A 21512-nucleotide genomic window follows, 5' to 3' on the forward strand; every position below is an offset into this window, starting at 1 on the left:
TGCTATTCCAGCAGGTGCTTATGATTATCAATTTGAGTTCCCCTTAAGGAGAAGAAAAAGTTGCATATGCTCCCTTAAAGTAGCAGTGACATGTTTTTCAGTGTCTTTAGGAGTGTCCAAATATATTGCCCTCTTTTTTGCATACTTAAAGAGGTTTGTGGAAGTGTTTTTCATTACTCTTCTTTATTTCGTTTTCTTTTTAAGTTTGAAGTGGATTTTTTTTTCTTCATTTAGCCAAAATAGCATTCAGTAAGCTGTAAAAATAGTTTTAGTTTAAAGCAAAACGTGGCTTTTGTAAAGAAAAGTATACATTTTTATTTTTAACAGTGTTCTGGGTTCCCGCACGTGGGTGGTATTATTCAGTCCTTATGATTTCAGTAAATGTAAAAAAAATGTAAATTAGCACTTGTATAGCGCACTACTCACCCGTTAGGGTCTCAAGGCGCTGTACTCATACTGCTATGGAACCCCTCCTGGCTTTTCCCTGTGAGGCGCCCACTCCTGAGCACCCCCAGGGTGAAGCCAGGCCTCCAAGCACTGTTGGGGCCGTTGTGGAGATTAAGCAAGCTATTGCCCAGAGTTGCAGAGTGGGACCCATGAATTAGATTAGGCACCGAGGCGAGAATTATCTGGTCAAGGGGAATTGAGTCCAAGACCTGCCGAAGCGGGACTTGAACCCTGGTCTTGAGCCAGATCTCTGCTTCAGGGTCTGCCGCTCTAACCATTGAGCCACACTTCTCCACAGTGGATTCCCCTAAAGGAGGACTAGAATTACAGTGAACAACCATTCGTTCTCCTCAGTGTTTCATATCCTAAGCAAAGGTGACCATCATTTCTTTCAGTTTCATGTAAGCTAAGCCTTCACATTTAGTCCATCCACTTTAATCTGTATAGGTGCGTCCCAAAGTTTTAAATATTTCAAGTGTTACCTTATGATTGCCACACTAGGTTTGTACATTAAACAGGAATTCAGTAAGGCACCATTTAATATTCCAGTAAAAAAAAACTTTATATTGCTAATGAGCGAGGGCCAATCACACTCACGGCGTGTATTACCAACGACTGAGGAAGACACAAAGCTGACTTTTAGCATTTATTCTAACGAAATCCAAATTCAGGTCCAAGGCATTTACTGAACATAAACCTGTGCAGGCGCTTTCAGCAGGTCAGCAAGAAATAAACTAAAAAGTATTATTGCGGCACGGCATACATTCTGCGTAGGTATCATGGTTGTCACTGGCCACCCATCCCTAGTTGTACTGTTGTCCAGCTCCTCCTGTGCAGTGCACATGCAATGCACATCAAACCATATGGCATGCCAAAATCTATAGATTCTTTTCACAGTGCTTGCCTACCTACAAGATCAAATACAGCTCAGACATCCACTAAATAGCAGTTCAAATGCCCTTGAATGTGGTGTGCTGATCTCCCATCTGTTTGATCTTCTTGAATGTAATGAAGAGGGGCATGCTGGAATAACTTTTTCATCTGTTTTGTTAAGCTGTGGGAGATTGTGCAGGATACCAGGCGTTTTCCCGGCCAGTGTTCAGTAGGTGATGTCTTGTTCTCCCAACACTGCCAGCATTCAGCAGGTACGGTGTTAATCAGTTTGGTGTGGTGCTCTCCCTACACTGCCAGCATCCAGCAGGTAGGGTATGCATCTCCATACCAACGTTCACCAGATTGGTGTGTTGCACTGCCAGCATTCAGCAGGTAGGGTGTGGATCTCCATACCAACGTTCACCAGTTGGATGTGTTGCTCTCCCTACACTGCCAGCATTCACTAGGTGGGGTGTGGACCTCCATACCAACGTTCACCAGTTTGGTGTGTTGTTCTTCCTGCACTGCCAGCATTCCGCCGGTCGGGTGTGGATCTCCATACCAATGTTCACCAGTTGGATGTGTTGCTCTCCCTTCACTGCCAGCATTCAGCAGGTAGGCTGTGGACCTCCATACCAAAGTTGACCAGTTTGGTGTGTTGTTGTTCCTGCACTGCCAGCATTCAGTCGGTCGGTTGTGGATCTCCATACTAACGTTCACCAGTTGGATGTGTTGCTCTCCCTTCACTGCCAACATTCAGCAGGTAGGGTGTGGACCTCCATACCAAGGTTCACCAGTTTGGTGTGTTGTTCTTCCTGCACTGCCAGTGTTTAGCCGGTTGGGTGTGGCTCTCCATACCAACGTTCACCAGTTCGCTGTGTTGCTCTCCCTGCACTGACAGCATTCAGCAGGTAGGGTGTGCATCGCCATACCAACGTTCATCAGTTGGATGTGTTGCTCTCCCTACACTGCCAGCATTCAGCAGGTAGGGTTTGGACCTCCATACCAACGTTCACCAGTTTGGTGTGTTGTTCTCCCTGCACTGACAGCATTCAGCGGGTAGGGTGTGGACCTCCATACCAACGTTACCAGTTTGGTGTGTTGCTCTCCCTGCACTGCCAGCATTCAGCGGGCAGGGTGTTGATCTCTATACCAAAGTTCACCAGTTCGGTGTGTTGCTCTCCCTATACTGACCGCATTCAGCAGGTAGGGTGTGGATCTCCATACCAACGTTCACCCGTTTGGTGTGTTGCACTGCCAGCATTCAGCGGGTAGGGTGTGGACCTCCATACCAACGTTCACCAGTTCGCTGTGTTGCTCTCCCTTCACTGCCAGCATTCAGCGGGTAGGGTGTGGACCTCCATACCAACGTTCACCAGTTTGGTGTCTTGATCTCCCTACACTGCCAGCATTCAGCAGGTAGGTTGTGGACCTCCATACCAACGTTCACCAGTTCGTGTCTTGATCTCCCTGCCGGTATTCCCTGTGTGGGTTGTGGAACTTCCGACTAGCGTTCACTGATCATTATTTCCTGTGATGTCAATATTATTGTAAAGCTTATGTGAACAGTATGATTTTCTGGGTTCATCTGAAGAGCAGTTGATTTTATTTTGCACTTTGGGATTGGTTAGGAACTTTGCAGAATCCTAGGACCTTTCTCTGAGAGACCAGCCCCACCCAGGTTAGTGCTGGGTTGTTAGTTGGTGGGCCCTATGCACGCAGACACCACAGAGGTCTATCATTGCGCATAATTGCATAATTTTTGTGCATTTTCTGTTTACATCCTACTGTATTACTGTTGAAACTTGGTTACCGTGAAATAATTATTTCTTCGGAAAAACCTTTAGACCATTCTGCCTGCAATTGAGAATTTTCTCTTTGCTTTTTCTTCTCTATGAAAGTTGAAGACTATTTTCATCTACTCTCTTTTTGTTATGAAAGAAACTCCTTTCACTTACTGATTGTTTAAGGGTGGGGCTGCTTTCCCTACCTACGATAAGCACTGTTAGAAATTGGGTTTGGTCCACTATATAAAGAGTCAGTTCCTACAAGCACATCCAGCATTCATGAGATTTTGCTTTGAGTTCCCCCACCTGTTCATGCTTTATAGTCTTTGACTTATTTAATGTTTAGTTATATAGGGCTATGTTCTTAGGAACTGCTTTCAATACTGCTGTTGCAGAGCTAAATGTTCTGTTAGGATGCAATGCCATACCATGTAGAAAAACGGTCTAATGCGTTACTGTCTCTGTCATAGATGCTGGATAAAAATTTAAGACCCTACCCAATAGACCAAATGTCTGCAGCCGTCTACCTTGTTACTTTCTCAGTTGTAGATATTGGATAAAGATTTAAGACCCTATCCAATAGGCCAAATGTCTGCAGCTGTCTACCTCGTTACTGTCTCAGTCGTAGATGCTGGATAAATATTTAAGACCCTGTCCAATAGACCAACTGTCTGAGGTGGAATATTGCGGTACTATCTTAGTCGTAGATGCTGGGTAAAGATTTAAGATCCTGTCCAATAGACCAGCTGTCTATCATGTAACTGTCTCAGTCGTAGATGCTGGATAAACATTTAAGACCCTACCCAATAGACCCACTGCCTGCAGCTGTCTACCGCGTTACTGTCTCAGTCGTAGATGCTGGATAAAGATTTAAGATCCTGTCCAATAGACCTACTGCCTGTGGTGGAATACCGCGTTACTGTCTCAGTCATAGATGCTGGATAAAGATTTAAGATCCTGTCCAATAGACCAACTGCCTGCATCTGTCTGTTGTGTTACTGTCTCAGTCATAGATGCTGGATAAAGATTTAAGATCCTGTCCAATAGACCCATTGCCTGTATCTATTGGTTGTGTTACTGTCTCAGTCATAGATGCTGGATAAAGATTTAAGATCCTGTCCAATAGACCAACTGCCTGCAGCTGTCTACCGCATTACTGTCTCAGTCGTAGATGCTGGATAAAGATTTAAGATCCTACCCAATAGACCAACTGCCTGCATCTGTCTGTTGTGTTACTGTCTCAGTCATAGATGCTGGATAAAGATTTAAGATCCTGTCCAATAGACCCATTGCCTGTATCTATCGGTTGGGTTACTGTCTCAGTCATAGATGCTGGATAAAGATTTAAGATCCTGTCCAATAGACCAACTGCCTGCAGCTGTCTACCGTGTTACTGTCTCAGCCGTAGATGCTGGATAAAGATTTAAGACTCTCCCCAATAGACCCATTGCCTGCAGTGGTGCTGTCTCATACCTGTGCACTGTATAGAAGCGAGGGCCACAGCCAGTAGAACACCAATCAGTGCTCCAATCACCAGCCTACGTATTGTGTAGGGATGTAGGGCCACGTCTTATAGAACTAACTTGCGTGTTCCAGTCACCGGCACCGCCAGGCATTCAGAGTCAAGTGCTATAGAAGAACTGCTTCTCGCAAAATTGGTGCAGAACTGGGCACAGTACAACCACACAGGGCCACACCTTATAGAACAACTACCTTGAGCTGTACTGTCGCCTACCTGGGTACTGTGTAAGAATTCAGTGCCACAACTCATGGAACCACTGCCTTCAGTCCTCTGGTCTCTGACAAAGGTTCTGTGTAGGAATGTAGGTTCTCTTCCAGGGGATCCTCATCAATAGTCATAAACATTGAATATTCCCGCCCTTGTGCGGGGACCCCGGAGCATATATAAAATACACACATATAAAGTATGAAATATGCACGAAAAATATATATATAGCATTTTTAGCAGACAAATTTTTCATACTAAACTCATATATACATGTGTAAAACAGCAATGCAGGCTATAATCATAAACAGGCTAAAATGCTTTATTTCTATGGAGTTTTTTTTTTTTTTTTTTTTTTATCATTACAAAATTATAATAGAGAATAAATAACTACCAAAGCCCCAAAACTGGGCTTAGGGAAATAAGCAGTAGTAATCATTAGAGAAAAAGAGAAAAAACGACATTGAAAAACAATGGAGCATTCTTAGCCAATAGGCTGCATGCAGGTTAACACAGGAGAACCATAAAAACTTTGGCACCGTGCCTTTAAGACCCTGAGCACCTCCAGTATCCCACCATGCCTCAGGGGTGAAGGAGAGGTGACAGTTGGTTCACAGTTAGGTCAGTTCTTTTTTCCGGCTTCTGAGAGGATCCTGGAGCATTGAGCTCTCAGTTTTTCTCAGAAAAATACTTTAGAACAGCGTTTTTTCCTATTTTACTCGACATCTAACATCATTGTCTGAGTTTGGCAGTTTTTTCCTGACAGAAAAATGCCTTCCCTTTTTGTCAAATGCCCTTCGTGTGGGAAGAAGAAGGCCCAGTCAGATCCACACTCTCTTTGTATTGTGTGCCTGCCTCAGAGTCACTGCCCTGACACTTGCAAACACTGCAAGAACATGTCAAAGAGGACTCTGAAGGACAGAGAAAATATCAGGCTTCATGGACTTCACGAGAGGCAGAAAACATCATCCTCTTCGCTTCCCAGGCAGCCAACAAGCCACTCTCAGGAGAGAATGGCTAGGTCGACGTCAGCAGGTAGGAAAGTACCTGTTTGTTCCCCGTCGACGTCGTCGCTGCCACCATCTCACCACCATAGATCGCTGTTGACGGCGACCTGCCCGACGTCGAAGGATACGACGTCGAGAGAACATGGCCACCGCAGGGGCATATCTCCGTCGACGGCAACCCGCCGATCGACGTCGAGCCATCACCGGCGCGCCCATTCGCCGCCGAAGGCCTCGCACCCCTCGACGTCAAGAGACACGACGTCGAAGTCGCCACGGCGACGAGAGCGACATCCGCCGTCGGCCGCCCACCGCTCCACGTCGAGGCACACGATGGCGAGCAGGTCGAGGTCCAGAGATCGCCGTTCGACGTCGAGGCACTCAACGTCGAGACAGGAACAACTGGCGGCGCTCCCTTCGACGTCATTACGGCTGTCGACGTCAACACAGGTTTTACCTGTCTTGCAGGGAGTAGAACATCGGCTTCCGCCAGCAGATAAGGCTGCTCCATCTCCAGTGGTCTCCATAAGGAGCGGTTCATCTCGTTCGAGAGCGGTATCATCGGGGCATGTCTCACCCATCAATTCGTCACCAAGATGGTTGGAGAGCCTTAACAGACCAGCGGCCTCCCCGGATTCGCAGCATTCACGGATGTACTCTCCTACTGCCTCTCTCCCGAGAACACCATCACCGACAGCGTGGGCAGGACGGGCTCGTTCTGCTTCTCGCCAACCGACCACGAGGCCTGGGCGCTCTGTTACCGCGTCTTGCAGCAGGTCACGTTCCCAGGGACGATCTAGGTCACCATCAAGACACAGAAGATCGCCCTCTTGGTCATCGTCAGGGTCATCAGTCAGACGATACTCCCCCACCTTAACAGATTCTCCACCAGCTAGAGTTTCACAGGTGGATGACATCACTACTTTTAATGAGGTACTTTTCAGGGGAGCACAGAAGTTAAATATAGAGGTTCCAGAACCATCAACCTCCTCATCAGTCATTTTTGAGACTCTACAGCATAGAGCAGTTTCGAAAAAGCTACTGCCGCTAGTGCCTGGTCTGTTGCAGCCAACCATGGACACTTTTTTGGCGCCAGCCACCCTCAAATCTGCTCCTGCTAGGATTTTGAAAAAATATAAAGCGCCTGAACAAGATCCTTTATTCCTAAGAACGGATCCGCTGCCGGACTCAGTCATATTGGCCGCAGCCCGAAAAACTCACTCAGTGGCATCATCCTCCACGGTCCCACCAGACAAAGAGAGCAGACATCTAGACTCTCTGGGGAGAAAAATGTACGGCACGGCGGCATCTATGATGAAGGTCTCCAGCGCGTCTGCACTCCTAGGCAGATATGACCGTTCTCTGGGGGACTCTCTCAACAGGTTCACAGAAAAATTACCTAGAGAAGACAGACAGGACTTCCAAGAGATCCTTCAAGAGGGATGTCTGGTATCCAACCAAGTCATCAGCGCAGCAGCAGATGGGGCAGACTTAACTGCACATGGGTACGCACATGGAATCTGTGCAAGAAGGTCTTCCTGGTTGAGATTGACTGGTTTAAAACAGGAAGCACAACAGCGCATCCTAAATCTTCCATTCAACGGCAACTCGCTGTTTGGTACCCATACGGACGAAGAAATGGCGCGCATGAAAACTGAAGTGGACACCATGAGGGCAGTAGGCCTGGAAAGGAAGAAGGACTTCAGGCGGAGGTATAGGCCTTATGACAGGCGCCCTTTCCAGCAGAGGGTTCAAACCCCTCACTGGTCCCAGAGGCCACAGCAAAGGCAGGGACGCCCTCTTTTTCAGGCTCCTAAGGCCACAAGGGAACGAGGGTAAAGTAGACCACAACAGTCCACACCCAGAGCGCCGGCCAAGCAATGAGAACTCGCTTCCCTCAACACTGTGCACCACTCCGGTGGGGGGAAGTATCACAGATTTTCTTCACGAGTGGCACTCTATCACAAAAGACAAATGGGTGCTCAACATTGTCGAAAATGGCTACTCTCTTCTTTTCAGACAACCTCCACCGCACTTGCCACCAGCCAAATGCAATCCATCTCACGTCAGCCTATTGCGCAAAGAGGCTCTCGCCCTCTTACGAAAGAAGGCAATAGAAAAAGTTCCACTTGCGCACAGAGGAAAGGGGGTTTACTCCCGTTATTTTCTGGTGGCGAAAAAAGGCCGAGACGGCGTTTTCAGACTGATTCTGGACTTACGGCTTCTGAACAAGTACATAAGAAAGCAAAAGTTCGGGATGGCTCTTCACCAGATTTTCCCTCAGCTACATCAGGGAGACTGGATGAGCTCCATCGACCTGCAGGATGCATACTTTCACATCCCGATAGTTCCCAAGCATCGGAAATTCCTGCGCTTCCAGATAGCCTCACAGCACTATCAGTTCAAAGTGCTACCATTCGGCCTGAAATCTGCCCCCCGCGTCTTCTCGAAATGTGTGGCAGTGGTAGCGGCACATCTTCGAAAACAAAAAATCTTCATCTACCCATACCTAGACGACTGGCTACTGAAAGCCTCTTCTCCGGAGCAGGCGAGAACCCATCGGGACATTGTGCTCAAGGTTTTCGAGTCTCTAGGTCTTCAGGTCAACTACCAAAAGTCCACCTTGATTCCAACACAGAACCTCCACTACCTGGGAGCTATACTAAACACAGAGCTCCAAAGAGTGTATCCTTCGGAGGAACGACAATTCTCAATAAAGAAAAAGTGTCAAGACCTGCTAAGATCCGACGCACCTATGGCCCGTCAGGTGACATCTCTGCTGGGCTCCATGGCATCATGCATTTTCATTGTCCCGAATGCCAGGCTACATATGAGGCCCCTCCAAGAGGCGTTGGAAAACAACTGGAACCAAAGGACAGGTCGCTGGGAGGACAGAGTGCGGTTACCGATAGCAGCACGTCAGTCATTGCAATGGTGGATGCACAAACCTCACCTATCAGTAGGGGCTCCGTTTCACCAGGTAATTCCATCCGACACTCTGGTAACGGATGCGTCTCTTCAAGGATGGGGGGCTCATCTAGGTCCCCTTCAAGCTCGGGGCCTGTGGTCCGACAACGAAAGGAAGTACCACATCAATCTGCTGGAGCTCAGAGCGGTCCATCTGGCTCTCAAGTCTTTTGCTCCATCGATTCAGGGGAAATCTCGCCTAATACAAACGGACAATACAACCACAATGTATTACTTGAACAGACAAGGGGGAACGAGATCCCTACCCCTATCTCGGGAGTCCCAAACAATCTGGCATTGGCTCCTGGCCAGAGGAATGTCGCTGACAGCGGTTCACCTACCAAGTCAACAAAACGTGGAAGCAGATTTTCTGAGCAGACACCTAGAGGACACCCACGATTGGATCCTACACGGCGAAGTCGTCGAAGACATCTTCGCTCAATGGGGTCGACCTCAATTGGATCTCTTCGCAGACGAGGTAAACAAGAAATGCCCAGACTTCGCATCCAGGTTCTACCGTCCGGGATCTCGAGGGAATGCTCTGTTGATCGACTGGTCAGGGATATTTCTCTACGCTTTTCCACCGATTCCCCTCATACCGGCAGTGATCAACAAACTTTACAGATCCAGCACCAGAATGATTCTCATAGCTCCACAATGGCCCCGTCAATTCGACCTATCGGAACAACCTCACAGGAGGCTGCCGTGCAGACCGGATCTTCTGAACAGGATGGAGGGCAGGGTCCTGCATCCCAACCTACCCTCTCTGAGCTTGACAGCATGGCTCCTGAATTCCTGCAGTATGGGCACCTAGGGCTCTCGCAGGAGTGCATGAACATCTTGAAAGAGTCCAGACGACCTTCCACGCGGCGTTCTTATGTGTTTAAGTGGAAGAGGTTCTACATATGGTGCTGTCAGCAAGGTCAGAATCCCATACGGGCTCAGGAGGACGTCATACTGTCTTACTTACTCCATCTGGCAAAGTCCGGTCTGCAGGTATCATCTATTAAGGTACATTTGTCTGCCATTACAGCCTATCGTAAGTCACCTTCTCAGGAATCCTTCTTTACGAAACCATTAGTCAAGGATTTCTTGGAAGGTTTGAAAAAAGTTTTTCCGCCCATTCGGAAACCCTCCTCTCCATGGGAACTGAACATAGTGCTGTCAAAACTTATGGGCCCTCCTTTCGAACCTATACACAAAGCCTCTTTGCAACACCTTACGTGGGAATACGGCTTTTTTGGTAGCCATAACTTCCGCAAGGAGGGTCAGTGAAATTCAGGCTTTGTCCTCCAAAGAACCGTACACAGTCTTTCATGACAATAGAGTAGTTCTGCTAACTCACCCATCGTTCCTACCGAAGGTGGTGTCAGAATTCCACATCAATCAGACTATTTCTCTACCAACTTTCTTCCCCAATCCGGAGACTCCGGCGGAGAAAGCGTTGCACTCCCTAGACCTGAAAAGAGTGCTCAAATTTTATTTGGATAAAACAAAATTGATTAGACATTCCAACCACTTGTTTATAAATTATGGTCATTTGAGAACAGGAGAGGCAGCATCTAAACGAACCATATCAAGATGGATAGTTTCTTGTATTGTTAATGCATACCAGTTGGCTAACAAACAACTACTTGCTAGACCTAAAGCGCATTCCACAAGAGGAAAAGCGGCTACTGCTGCCCTCCTTAACAATGTTCCAATATCTGAAATTTGTAAGGCTGCTACATGGAAGTCTGTACATACATTTACTAGAAATTACTGTTTGGACTCAGATGCAAGAGCACACGCCCAAGTGGGGCAAGCCTCTCTAAGAAATGTGTTTGCATGATACATATCTATTCCTGCACTTCTACTGGACAGTCCGCAGAGTTTAGGGATGGGCTTGCTAATCTATTCAATGTTTATGACTATTGATGAGGATCCCCTGGAAGAGAAGGATAAGTTACTTACCTGTAAATCCTAGTTCTCTTCCAGGGGTATCCTCATCAAAGTCATAAACAACCCACCCGCCTCCCCAGACGCACGTCTCCTAGAAGTGCAGGACAGACTATCTTTCGAATCGGCTACACAGATTATCACCGTAAAAAAGTACTGACCTAACTGTGAACCAACTGTCACCTCTCCTTCACCCCTGAGGCATGGTCGGATACTGGAGGTGCTCAGGGTCTTAAAGGCACGGTGCCAAAGTTTTTATGGTTCTCCTGTGTTAACCTGCATGCAGCCTATTGGCTAAGAATGCTCCATTGTTTTTCAATGTAGTTTTTTCTCTTTTTCTCTAATGATTACTACTGCTTATTTCCCTAAGCCCAGTTTTGGGGCTTTGGTAGATATGTATTCTCTATTGTAATTTTGTAATGATTAAAAAAAAAAAAAACTCCATAGAAATAAAGCATTTTAGCCTGTTTATGATTATAGCCTGCATTGCTGTTTTACACATGTATATGAGTTTAGTATGAAAAATGTGTCTACTAAAAATGCTATACATATATTTTTCGTGCATATTTCATACTTTATATGTGTGTATTTTATATATGCTCCGGGGTCCCCGCACAAGGGCGGGAATATTCAATGTTTATGACTTTGATGAGGATACCCCTGGAAGAGAACTAGGATTTACAGGTAAGTAACTTATCCTTACACCCTATAGAGCTGCCTTCAGTCCTCTGGTCTCTGACAAAGGTTCTGTGTAGGAACGTAGGCTACACCCTATAGAGCTGCCTTCAGTGCTTTGACCTCTGTCAAAGGTACTGTGTAGGAACGTAGGCTACACCCTATAGAGCTGCCTTCAGTCCTCTGGTCTCTGACAAAGGTTCTGTGTAGGAATGTAGGCTACACCCTATAGAGCTGCCTTCAGTGCTTTGACCTCTGTCAAAGGTACTGTGTAGGAACATAGGCTACACCCTATAGAGCTGCCTTCAGTCCTCTGGTCTCTGACAAAGGTTCTGTGTAGGAACGTAGCCTACACACTATAGAGCTGCCTTCAGTGCTCTGGTCTCTGACAAAGGTTCTGTGTAGGAATGTAGGGCTGCACCCTATAGAGCTGCCTTCAGTGCTCTGACCTCTGTCAAAGGTACAATGTAGGAATGTAGGCTGCACCCTATAGAGCTGCCTTCAGTGCTCTGACCTCTGTCAAAGTTACTGTGTAGGAATGCAGGCTGCACCCTATAGAGCTGCCTTCAGTCCTCTGGTCTCTGACAAAGGTTCTGTGTAGGAACGTAGGCTACACCCTATAGAGCTGCCTTCAGTGCTCTGGTCTCTGACAAACGTATTGTGTAGGAATGTAGGCTGCACCCTATAGAGCTGCCTTCAGTGCTCTGACCTCTGTCAAAGGTACTGTGTAGGAATGCATGCTGCACACTATAGAGCTGCCTTCAGTCCTCTGGTCTCTGACAAAGGTTCTTTGTAGGAACGTAGGCTACACCCTATAGAGCTGCCATCAGTGCTCTGGTCTCTGACAAAGGTTCTGTGTAGGAATGTAGGCTACACCCTATAGAGCTGCCTTTAGTGCTCTGGTCTCTGACAAAGGTACTGTGTGGGAATGTAGGCTGCACCCTATAGAACTGCCTTCTGTCTGGTCTCTGACAAAGGTACTGTGTGGGAATGTAGGCTACACCCTATAGAGCTGCCTTCAGTGCTTTGACCTCTGTCAAAGGTACTGTGTAGGAACGTAGGCTACACCCTATAGAGCTGCCTTCAGTCCTCTGGTCTCTGACAAAGGTTCTGTGTAGGAATGTAGGGCTACACCCTATAGAGCTTCCTTCAGTGCTGTGGTTTCGGACAGAGGTACTGTGTAGGAATGTTGGGCTGCACCCTATAGAACTGTCTTCTGTCTGGTCTCTGACAAAGGTACTGTGTGGGAATGTAGGCTACACCCTATAGAGCTGCCTTCAGTGCTCTGGTCTCTGACAAAGGTACTGTGAGGGAACGTAGGGCTGCACCCTATAGAGCTGCCTTCAGTGCTCTGACCTCTGTCAAAGGTACAGTGTAGGAATGTAGGCTGCACCCTATAGAGCTGCCTTCAGTGCTCTGACCTCTGTCAAAGGTACTGTGTAGGAATGCAGGCTGCACCCTATAGAGCTGCCTTCAGTCCTCTGGTCTCTGACAAAGGTTCTGTGTAGGAATGTAGGGCTACACCCTATAGAGCTGCCTTCGGTGCTCTGGGCTCTGACAAACTTATTGTGTAGGAATGTAGGCTACACCCTATAGAGCTGCCTTCAGTGCTCTGACCTCTGTCAAATGTACTGTGTAGGAATGCAGGCTACACCCTATAGAGCTTCCTTCGGTGCTGTGGTTTCGGACCGAGGTACTGTGTAGGAATGTAGGGCTGCACCCTATAGAACTACCTTACGTGCTCTGGTCTCTGACAAAGGTACTGTGTGGGAATGTAGGCTACACCCTATAGAGCTGCCTTCAGTGCTCTGGTCTCTGACAAAGGTACTGTGTGGGAATGTAGGGCTGCACCCTATAGAGCTGCCTTCAGTCCTCTGGTCTCTGACAAAGGTACTGTGTGGGAATGTAGGCTACACCCTATAGAGCTGCCTTCAGTGCTCTGGTCTCTGACAAAGGTACTGTGTGGGAATGTAGGGCTGCACCCTATAGAGCTGCCTTCAGTCCTCTGGTCTCTGACAAAGGTACTGTGTAGGAATGTAGGCTGCACCCTATAGAGCTACCTTCAGTGATCTAGTCATTGACATAGGCTGTGTGAAGGATTATAGGGTCATGTCCAGTAATACTGCCCTGAGCACTATGGTCACAGGTCTAGGTACTGTGTGGAAAGGTAGGGTTAGGGTCACGCCATATAGAACTGTCTTCAGGGCTCAAGTCACTGAACTGTTTACTGTATAGAAATGTAGGACCTTGTCCTATAGAACTGCCTTCAGTGCTATAGTCACAGGCCTAGGTGCTGTATAGGAATACAACTCCTGCGTCTAGCTGCACTACCACTGAAGTAGGACTGTGTAGGGATGCAGGCCCTGGTTACACAGAGTAAATGCCATTAGGCATGATTTCAACAATTCTAAATACTTTATAGGGACAGATGCAAGGCCTTGTTGTTCCATTCAATCCTGATTACTTTATGGGGTTTGGGCCACGTGTGCATCAGCGTACATCCTGTAGGATGACTGGATTCAGCTCTGTTACAGTACTGAGTATTGTACAGGGATGAAGGGCTCTGTTATCTAGACTGATGGATGCTTTATCCTCTACAAAATGCCGTTGGAGTTTGCTCTACCTATATCATAGGAGGTTTGATGATAATCTGCTGGTGGAGTCTGTAGATATGTTCTGCTAGTCTGTCCAGTGTTCATGACAAGAAATGGGGCACTTGTTTTGTTTATTTAACATAACGCACAAATGTATTTTGTATTAAAAGATTTGTCAAAACTGTTGTTAGAGAGTTTGCAAAATCAGAAACAATTATTCAGGTTAAAGACAAAATTAAATAGTCTCAGGAGGATTGGCGAGTTCAACAGCATCATCTAAAACACACCTGTAATTTTGTAAAATGTCAAATACATGGAGCGGGGACAAAGGGATGACCAGCCTCCTCAGAGGCTTCCTGTCCGCCAGACTCCCACTGCCCACCAACGAGCAGAGTTGATAGATTTTGTGCTATCTCGTTTACAGGACGGGACGAAGGAGAAGTCTTTCCAGGACAGCGAAGAAAATGATGAGTACCGCCCAGACATGGTGTATGGTAAGTGTCTCCACTCTGAAATGTAGCAGTTCACGGACAACCTACACAGTTAGCATTGACATTCAAGCCGCTACATTCTTTATGGTAAGTGTGCTTATGGCCAAGGCTCACGAAGATCAGGTGATGCAAAACCTTCTCCGCATTCTACCTCATGCTGCATTAGTGTTGTGGGTGGTAAGTAGCTTTACCTCTGGTCTCAGTGGACCAAAGAGTGCCTTACTGCACAAGTAGCCTGTATCCTTGAGTTGTGCTGTCCTGTGCCAGCACCAGTGTGTGTGTAAACACAAGTGGCAGCTCTGTTATCCCCCTCCCCCCCTAGATGGGCAATCATTCATTGGTTCACACTTGATGCTGTATCCAAGATTTGTTGCCCAACAGGACTGTCCCTGCTGCACGTATCTGTGGTGCAGATATCTTGTAGTCACGATTAGAGTATGTGCTGTGCACTCCTCTGTATTCTCTAGCTTCATCATCAAATACTTCTTCAATGCTCCATCCATCCCTCCTGAAATCTGTATTTGGGGTGTGTGATGTCTTAGCTAAAGGGGGATATTAGAATGAGCTGTCGCTGTTCAAATGAATGCAGGTTTTGAGGTGCTAGGATCAGGTGCTCTCTTTGAGAGAAGTCCATCATATTCTGACCATGTGCATGCACATGGGCTAGCTACCTCGCAAAGAGACAGGTGGGTCTTTAAAAAATTGATACGTAATTGTCCTTCTGGGCAGCCTAGAAGAGTTCTAGCAGACGTGATGCACTTGGGGACGGCCTGGCTCTTGAGTTCCATTGTTAATAGTTCATTCCATTGCGCACATGCTCACTGCCTCTTCCTTGCTTCTTTGTGTCACACATCTTCTGTCCTCATTTTATAATGCTGTTTTGTTGGCTCTTGTGCATTGTAGATTCTTGTGACATCTCCACACTTGTTGAAGTTCCTGTCCCCCTAGTAGGCGTTGTCTGTCCCTCACACCTTCACTTTGGCTGCCTGCTGATGGGAAGCCCTGCTCTTCTGGACCAGCAAGCTCTTCCTGTGCCTTCTTTAACCTTCCTTGTTTCTTATCATTTCTACTGACCCTGATGTATGACTTGCCCTCCCGTTTCGCAGGCCCGGATTTTGTGGTCCCTGTGGCAGGTTACCTCTGCAGACTGTGTCACAAATTCTACCCTAGCGACTCCGCGGCCCGGATCGCACACTGCAAGTCCCTGATGCATTTTCAGAACGTAAAGGTCAGATTCTTCTGCTGCTGCTGCATGGCTCTGCTTTCGTGCTTCTTTGTACATCTTCCCATGGATGTGAACCATACCAGAGTTCCTGTGTCTTATTTGTTGCATGGGCTGGCTTTTGTTGTTGCCCCATCTGTGATTTGTGCCATAACTTCTATGTTCTGTGTTTTGCACAAGCTGCTTTTTCTGTCTTGTACATCTCTTCTGCTTCAGTGTGGCTCAAGCTGCAGTCATTGTCTTTTCTGTGCTGCATGTCTCTGTGGATGTAATCCTGCACTTTGGTGTGTGCCAAAGCCCTTCTTTTCTCTTTGCTGTACAGCTTGGCTGTTGTTATTCTGTAGGCCTCTTCCTCCTCAATGCGAACCATGCCACAACCCAATGTTCTCTGTGCAATGTCACTTGGATTTAGTTTTTCTACCTTGGATGTCTTCCTTCTCAATGTGCAATAAGCCATCAGACTACCTGACGTTTGTGTGCGTGTTCAGCCATAATGTGATGTGTGACATATATATTATGTTTTATGATGCATGGCCTGGTCTATACTTTTTGCTGTGTGTATCGCCCTCAGTGATTTGTTTGTGTTCCTGTCTTCTCTCAGTTGCATGGACTACTTTTTACTGGTCTGTGTTGGTCTTCCTTTTTAACTTGAATTGTCTGACCATCCCTTCTTCCCTGCTTTTGCATGGCCTGGGTTTTACCATTACATGTCTCTTCTCCTTTGTATCTGTTCTCCTTCGGTGTGAATTGTACCCCAGCCCAGTCTTTTCTGTGCTGCATCTGCCCAGCTTTTGTAGAACACTTGATTTAAATTCTGATTTCTCTTATAAACTCTGCTTTTGCATCAGTCCTCCCCATCTACTATTTTTTTTTCTGAATTTCATTTGGCATCAAGCTATGATAACAATGCTGCTCCTCTTCCTGATCTCCTTGAGATGAAGTGCCCTTACAGTGTTGCCCTTCCGTTAAGTTAATCTGCACCATTAACTGTTTCTGTACCAGTGCTTGGATGCTGTTCTGTGTTGGTAACCTACTATTGTCTTTAAAGAGGTGCTTTGCTTTTGGCTTGTCAGAATTGTACATTCCCTACCTCTCCAGGGCCAATCCCCCCTTTGCAGTCTATCAATATCTACTCATGTACCCTCTACTGTCACATGTGACCTAGTGCACCAACTAATACTGCAAATGTTGAGCTAGCTTGAGGTCTCAGTTAGTGTGCTCCGCCCCCAGCCATCAGAGTTAGGATCACGTCAGCAGACATTGCTTATGAAGGATTTAAATGATAGTAGAATGCATTTAAAGAGGGCCACTGTTCTTGGATTTTATCGGATCACAAAAGTTGAAAAATGGTGGTTAAGGAATGAAAAGTGCACCAACATTGGATCTTTCATAGATTCACATGCTTGAATTATAACCCCCGTTGTCCTGCTGAAAACCCCCGGTAGGCAATGCACTTATAAAATCAATAACATTGACAACAGGGGTGAACACGTTTTTTTCTACCTAAAGTTTTTTCAGACTTTCACATTAATCAATCAGTTTCTGTGCCAGTAGTTTTTAGTAACCCCGCCAAGATATATCTATGCTCACTAGATGATGTTGGAAGAGTGTTAAAACTAAATACCTATGTAAATCTCACCACTTATTTCTCAACTACAGACCTCTCCATACAGGGGTGGCTTCCACCAAGCAAACCATTGCATGATAAATAATGGCCGGCATAGTCTGTTGTTATCAACAATCTAACAAACTCCTACTTTGTAAATCGAATACACACACTGCTTGAGAATAGGCAGCTATTTTGGCTTGGTTAACAAAACGTTGTGCTTGCTGAAAGCTGAAAAGCTGCCACATGGAGCTCTGTTAATATATGTACTCAACATTGTTCAGACAAAGGGTGTGATTTAGGCCTTGGCGGAGGGGAATCCTCTGTCACAAACGTGACAGATATCCCATCCGCCTTTATTACGATCCCATGATACCCTATGGAGGTTGTAATAACGTGGACGGGGCACAAAATGCTCTTTTTTGTGGTAGTATGATTGAGCAGTTAGGCTTATCAGAGGGTAGTGCAAAGCATTTGTTGTACACACACAGGCAATAAAGGAAGCACACACACCCAGTGACTAACTCCAGGTCAATGGTTTTTATATAGCAAAAATATATTTTGTTACTTTATTTCTAGAACCACATGATTCAGTTTGCAGGTAAGTACATTTGCAAGTAAGTAGCAAGCATATGTATCAACACCACTATGTTTCAGTTTGGCAAGTTAAACGGTTTTCAATAAAATAGGAAATATCTGTTTTAAAAGTTGACACTGCAATTTTCAGAGACAGTTCTGGGGGAAGAAACGTTAGTACAGTTTTTGAGGTAAGTACCAGGCTTACAGTTCCAGTCTCCAGGGGTTAGGATGTCCACAGGTTGGGGTTCAAGTTAACCTCAAACACCCACCACCAGCAGCACTTGTCTGGCCGGGTGCAGAGTTCAATGTTGCTAACGGATTAAAATTTTAACCCTATGGAGACTTGGGACATTCGGGATCAGGCCTGCTTGCAGGTAAGTACCCGCGTCTTCGGAGGGCAAACCTGGGGAAGTTTAGGATAGCCAAACACAAACCCTCAGTGGCGCAGGGGCAGCCGGTGCAGGGTGCAAATTTAGCATTGGGCTCACCTGCAAGGAGGGGGTCACTTCGGCTCTGGACACCTTGGGGGTGGTCCTAGCTGAAGTGGTCACTCCTCTTTGTTTTTCCTAAATTTCCCGCCAGACTTGCTGCCAAAAGTGGGGCTTTGTCCGGGGGCCCGGTATCGAGTGCCCTGGGCACTGTAACACGAGGCCTGAGTCTTTGAGCTGTGTGGGAGCCGGCATTGCTCTCCCAAGCAGGGAGCTGCTGTTAATAGCAGCTCTCTGCTTGCAGGAGCAGTCTCTTCATCTGTCTCCCCCGCATGCATATTTGCATGCGGGGAAGACATATGAAAACCCTGCTTTCTCCAAGTGAGAGCTGTTTGACAACTCTCAGCTTCAGAAGGCATACTTTGTTTGCTTTTGCTTGGTGGGAGGTATCAGCTGTCACCAAGCAAAACCAAACAGCTATGTCGCAGAGGTGGGTATCCCGGGACATAGCAGGAGCCGGCCCTGGGGTTTGCCGGTCCCCAGGGCCATCATTGGCTCCTGGAGGGGGGCTGCATACCCCTCCGCAACGTGTATTGTCCTGGAATGGTGGTGGTCCCTGGGACTGTAGGAGTCCAAAACTGACACCTTTTCTTTGTTTTCATGTTTGTCCCAGGGTACTGAAAAAGCCAGGAGTGGGGCCCCATGCACCACCCTCCTTATGTTTTTTTCACTTTGCCCCCCAGCACCTGGCCAACTCGGGGCTTTAAAAAAAAACACAAGTGCGGTCGCCCAAACTTATTTACACCATTCGTGTCTAAAGGTCCCATGGGACTTAACATGGACAACACAATGTTTTTGACCCCCCCTTTTTCTCAGGCCCCGCTTGACAGATCACCCCAAAACTTTCCGTGTGCAACAAGAAGCACTGGGGCACTTTTTTTGGGAAACTTTTGTGAAGATTCGTCAAACGGTGCCAAATATAGGCAAGTCAAAAGACACTTTTTGTATGGAAACATGGTCCTAACTATAACTACCTAGTAACAACTGCCAGTAATAATGTAGGTAATCTTTCAGCAAGGCTCCCCTACCGCTGACTGCTGTGTCTCCATTCAAATAGGGGTTTGACAGACTTAGCCAGCCTACTCTTTCAAATGTATTGACTTCCTTAGAGATGAGGCCAAAAGGACCAGGCACAGACTCTAGTGCAGTACTCATAGTGCTTTTGTACACAAAAGAATTGGTCTGCCAATAAACGTATTGGCCGATACACTCGGCCTTGTTCACTGACCTGCGGCTCTATTTTGAATGCTTATATATAGTGCTCTTGTAACTCTAAAACCAAAAAAAAGTACAAAAATTGCTTTTCATCTATGTTGTGCTGTCGTAGTTTGGACTCTTGCTCTAGGCAAGACTGCTGGTTTAAGGATGCCAGTACTTTTGCTTGTAGGCGACTATACCTATCCTACAGCAAGTCGCAGTTGTCGTCCCAACCCTTCTGGCTCAATAGCAGCACCTCACCAAACACTATAGTAAAAGGTGATTTGTGGCAGCCTTTACGCATGGACTCGAGAGTATGACATCTCAGGGAGTGTCGTGGTTGAACAGATATTACCCCTTTCTCACAGATACATCATGTCTCAACCAAACACAGGCAATAACGAAGATGCAGTGAAGATTCAATAGTTTTTATCTAACACAACTGCAATTTGATAAATATGTTGCATGGGCTGCAATGATTAGGATAATGAACAGTGCAAGAAACAGAATTGTGAAGACAATAGTCATTATTACAAAGACCCCCACCATCTTGCAATAGCATGTAAAAGACATAAGAGGTATAATATGCCCTAATACCCTAACATGATAGGCCTAACCTCCTACCTAAAGGAGAGCTGGGTTTGTTAAACCTAATCTGCCAATACCATGTCCATGAGAGGAGCCCCCAACCCTTGCTACCTTGGAATGAGGTCTCTATCTCAGACTCCGCAGGGACACGAAGACTGAGTCTGTGTCAAGATGACGTGCAGCATCGATATCAGCGATGGTGGTGATGCCCTCTGGTCGGAATCCCTCTGATTATCTGTCCAAAGTGCGATGTAGTTATACAGATCTACCAGGACCCCTGACGTAGCTGTGTTCCCAAACAATAGATAACAGACATGCTTGGGACGGCAATTAATATAAACAATCCCTCGAAAGTATAGAGAGGGAAAATCTATAAGTGTGAACACCTACTGTTTGTCTTTGTCACTTGATCTTGACGCCTTAGCGCGGTGGCACTGATAATGCAAAGCATAACAAGTGGCCTAACTATAAACAAGGCAGCCATCTTAGATTAATTAAATAATTAAATGGACTAAGCCAGAGCAAGCTAAGTAGGTTAAAAGTCACTAGGTGACGGGGGCACGAGTCTGCAAGCCAAAGGCTAAGCTAACTCCTGTTATCCCATTAAAACAAACTAGGATTCACTACAGTGCTTTGCTTTGCAAAATTATGTTTTCTTTTTGTAAATGGAATTAATTCTGCAAATACAATAGCACAATAACATTTTCTGCAATTATTGCACCACTAATCGAGAGTCTTTGTTAGATCTGTTTGCCCCTGCCGAGAATGTGCAATGTCAGTAGTTCTGCACGCTGGAGTTTCTAAAGCCGTTCTCATTTGAAGACACTTTTCGTCTGGAGTGGAGCTCGGGCCTCCTGTATGCCTCTCCGCCAATATCACTCCTGCCCAGAGTTCTCAAGAAGATCAGGAATATAGACTCCTTCTGACAGGACCCTGAAGCATTGAGCTCTACCTCACAAAGCCTTTTTTTGACAGAAATTCAATTAAAACCTTTTGAATTTCAATTTCACTTGACGTTTTTAATATTGAGTGAACATTTGCTAACCTTTCTGACGAATTCTGACAGAAATTTAAGGTTTTTCTATTTTAGAATGCCTTCACTTTTTGATAAATGTCCTTGTGGCAGAAAGAAGGCTAAAACAGACCCACACCAGGTCTGTATAATTTGCCTTCCATCCAGCCACAAACCTGACTCCTGTGACATCTGTAGAATTTTCTCCAGAAGAACCCTTCGTGATAGGGAGAAAATTCGACTTCAGGCAAGAGAGGACAGGAGAAGAAGTGGTCAATCTCCCACAGAGCGAGGAGAAGGTTAGTCTTCTACCAGGGC

General features: G+C 46.3%; 1 protein-coding gene across 3 annotated transcripts in view; it reads left to right on the top strand.

Annotated features, from left to right (window-relative positions):
• Positions 1–21512, top strand: part of CIZ1 (CDKN1A interacting zinc finger protein 1) — a 579230-nt gene that overhangs the window by 466239 nt on the left and 91479 nt on the right. For 2 of the 3 annotated variants that reach the window (XM_069236987.1, XM_069236988.1), the window contains exons 14-15: positions 14436–14505; positions 15609–15730. In XM_069236987.1, coding sequence (XP_069093088.1) covers positions 14436–14505; positions 15609–15730 — 192 coding nt within the window. The remainder of the gene's footprint in view (positions 1–14435; positions 14506–15608; positions 15731–21512) is intronic. The other variant, XM_069236989.1, reaches the window with a different exon arrangement.

This window comes from Pleurodeles waltl, chromosome 6 (assembly GCF_031143425.1).
Source record: "Pleurodeles waltl isolate 20211129_DDA chromosome 6, aPleWal1.hap1.20221129, whole genome shotgun sequence".
Lineage (NCBI taxonomy): Eukaryota > Metazoa > Chordata > Amphibia > Caudata > Salamandridae > Pleurodeles > Pleurodeles waltl.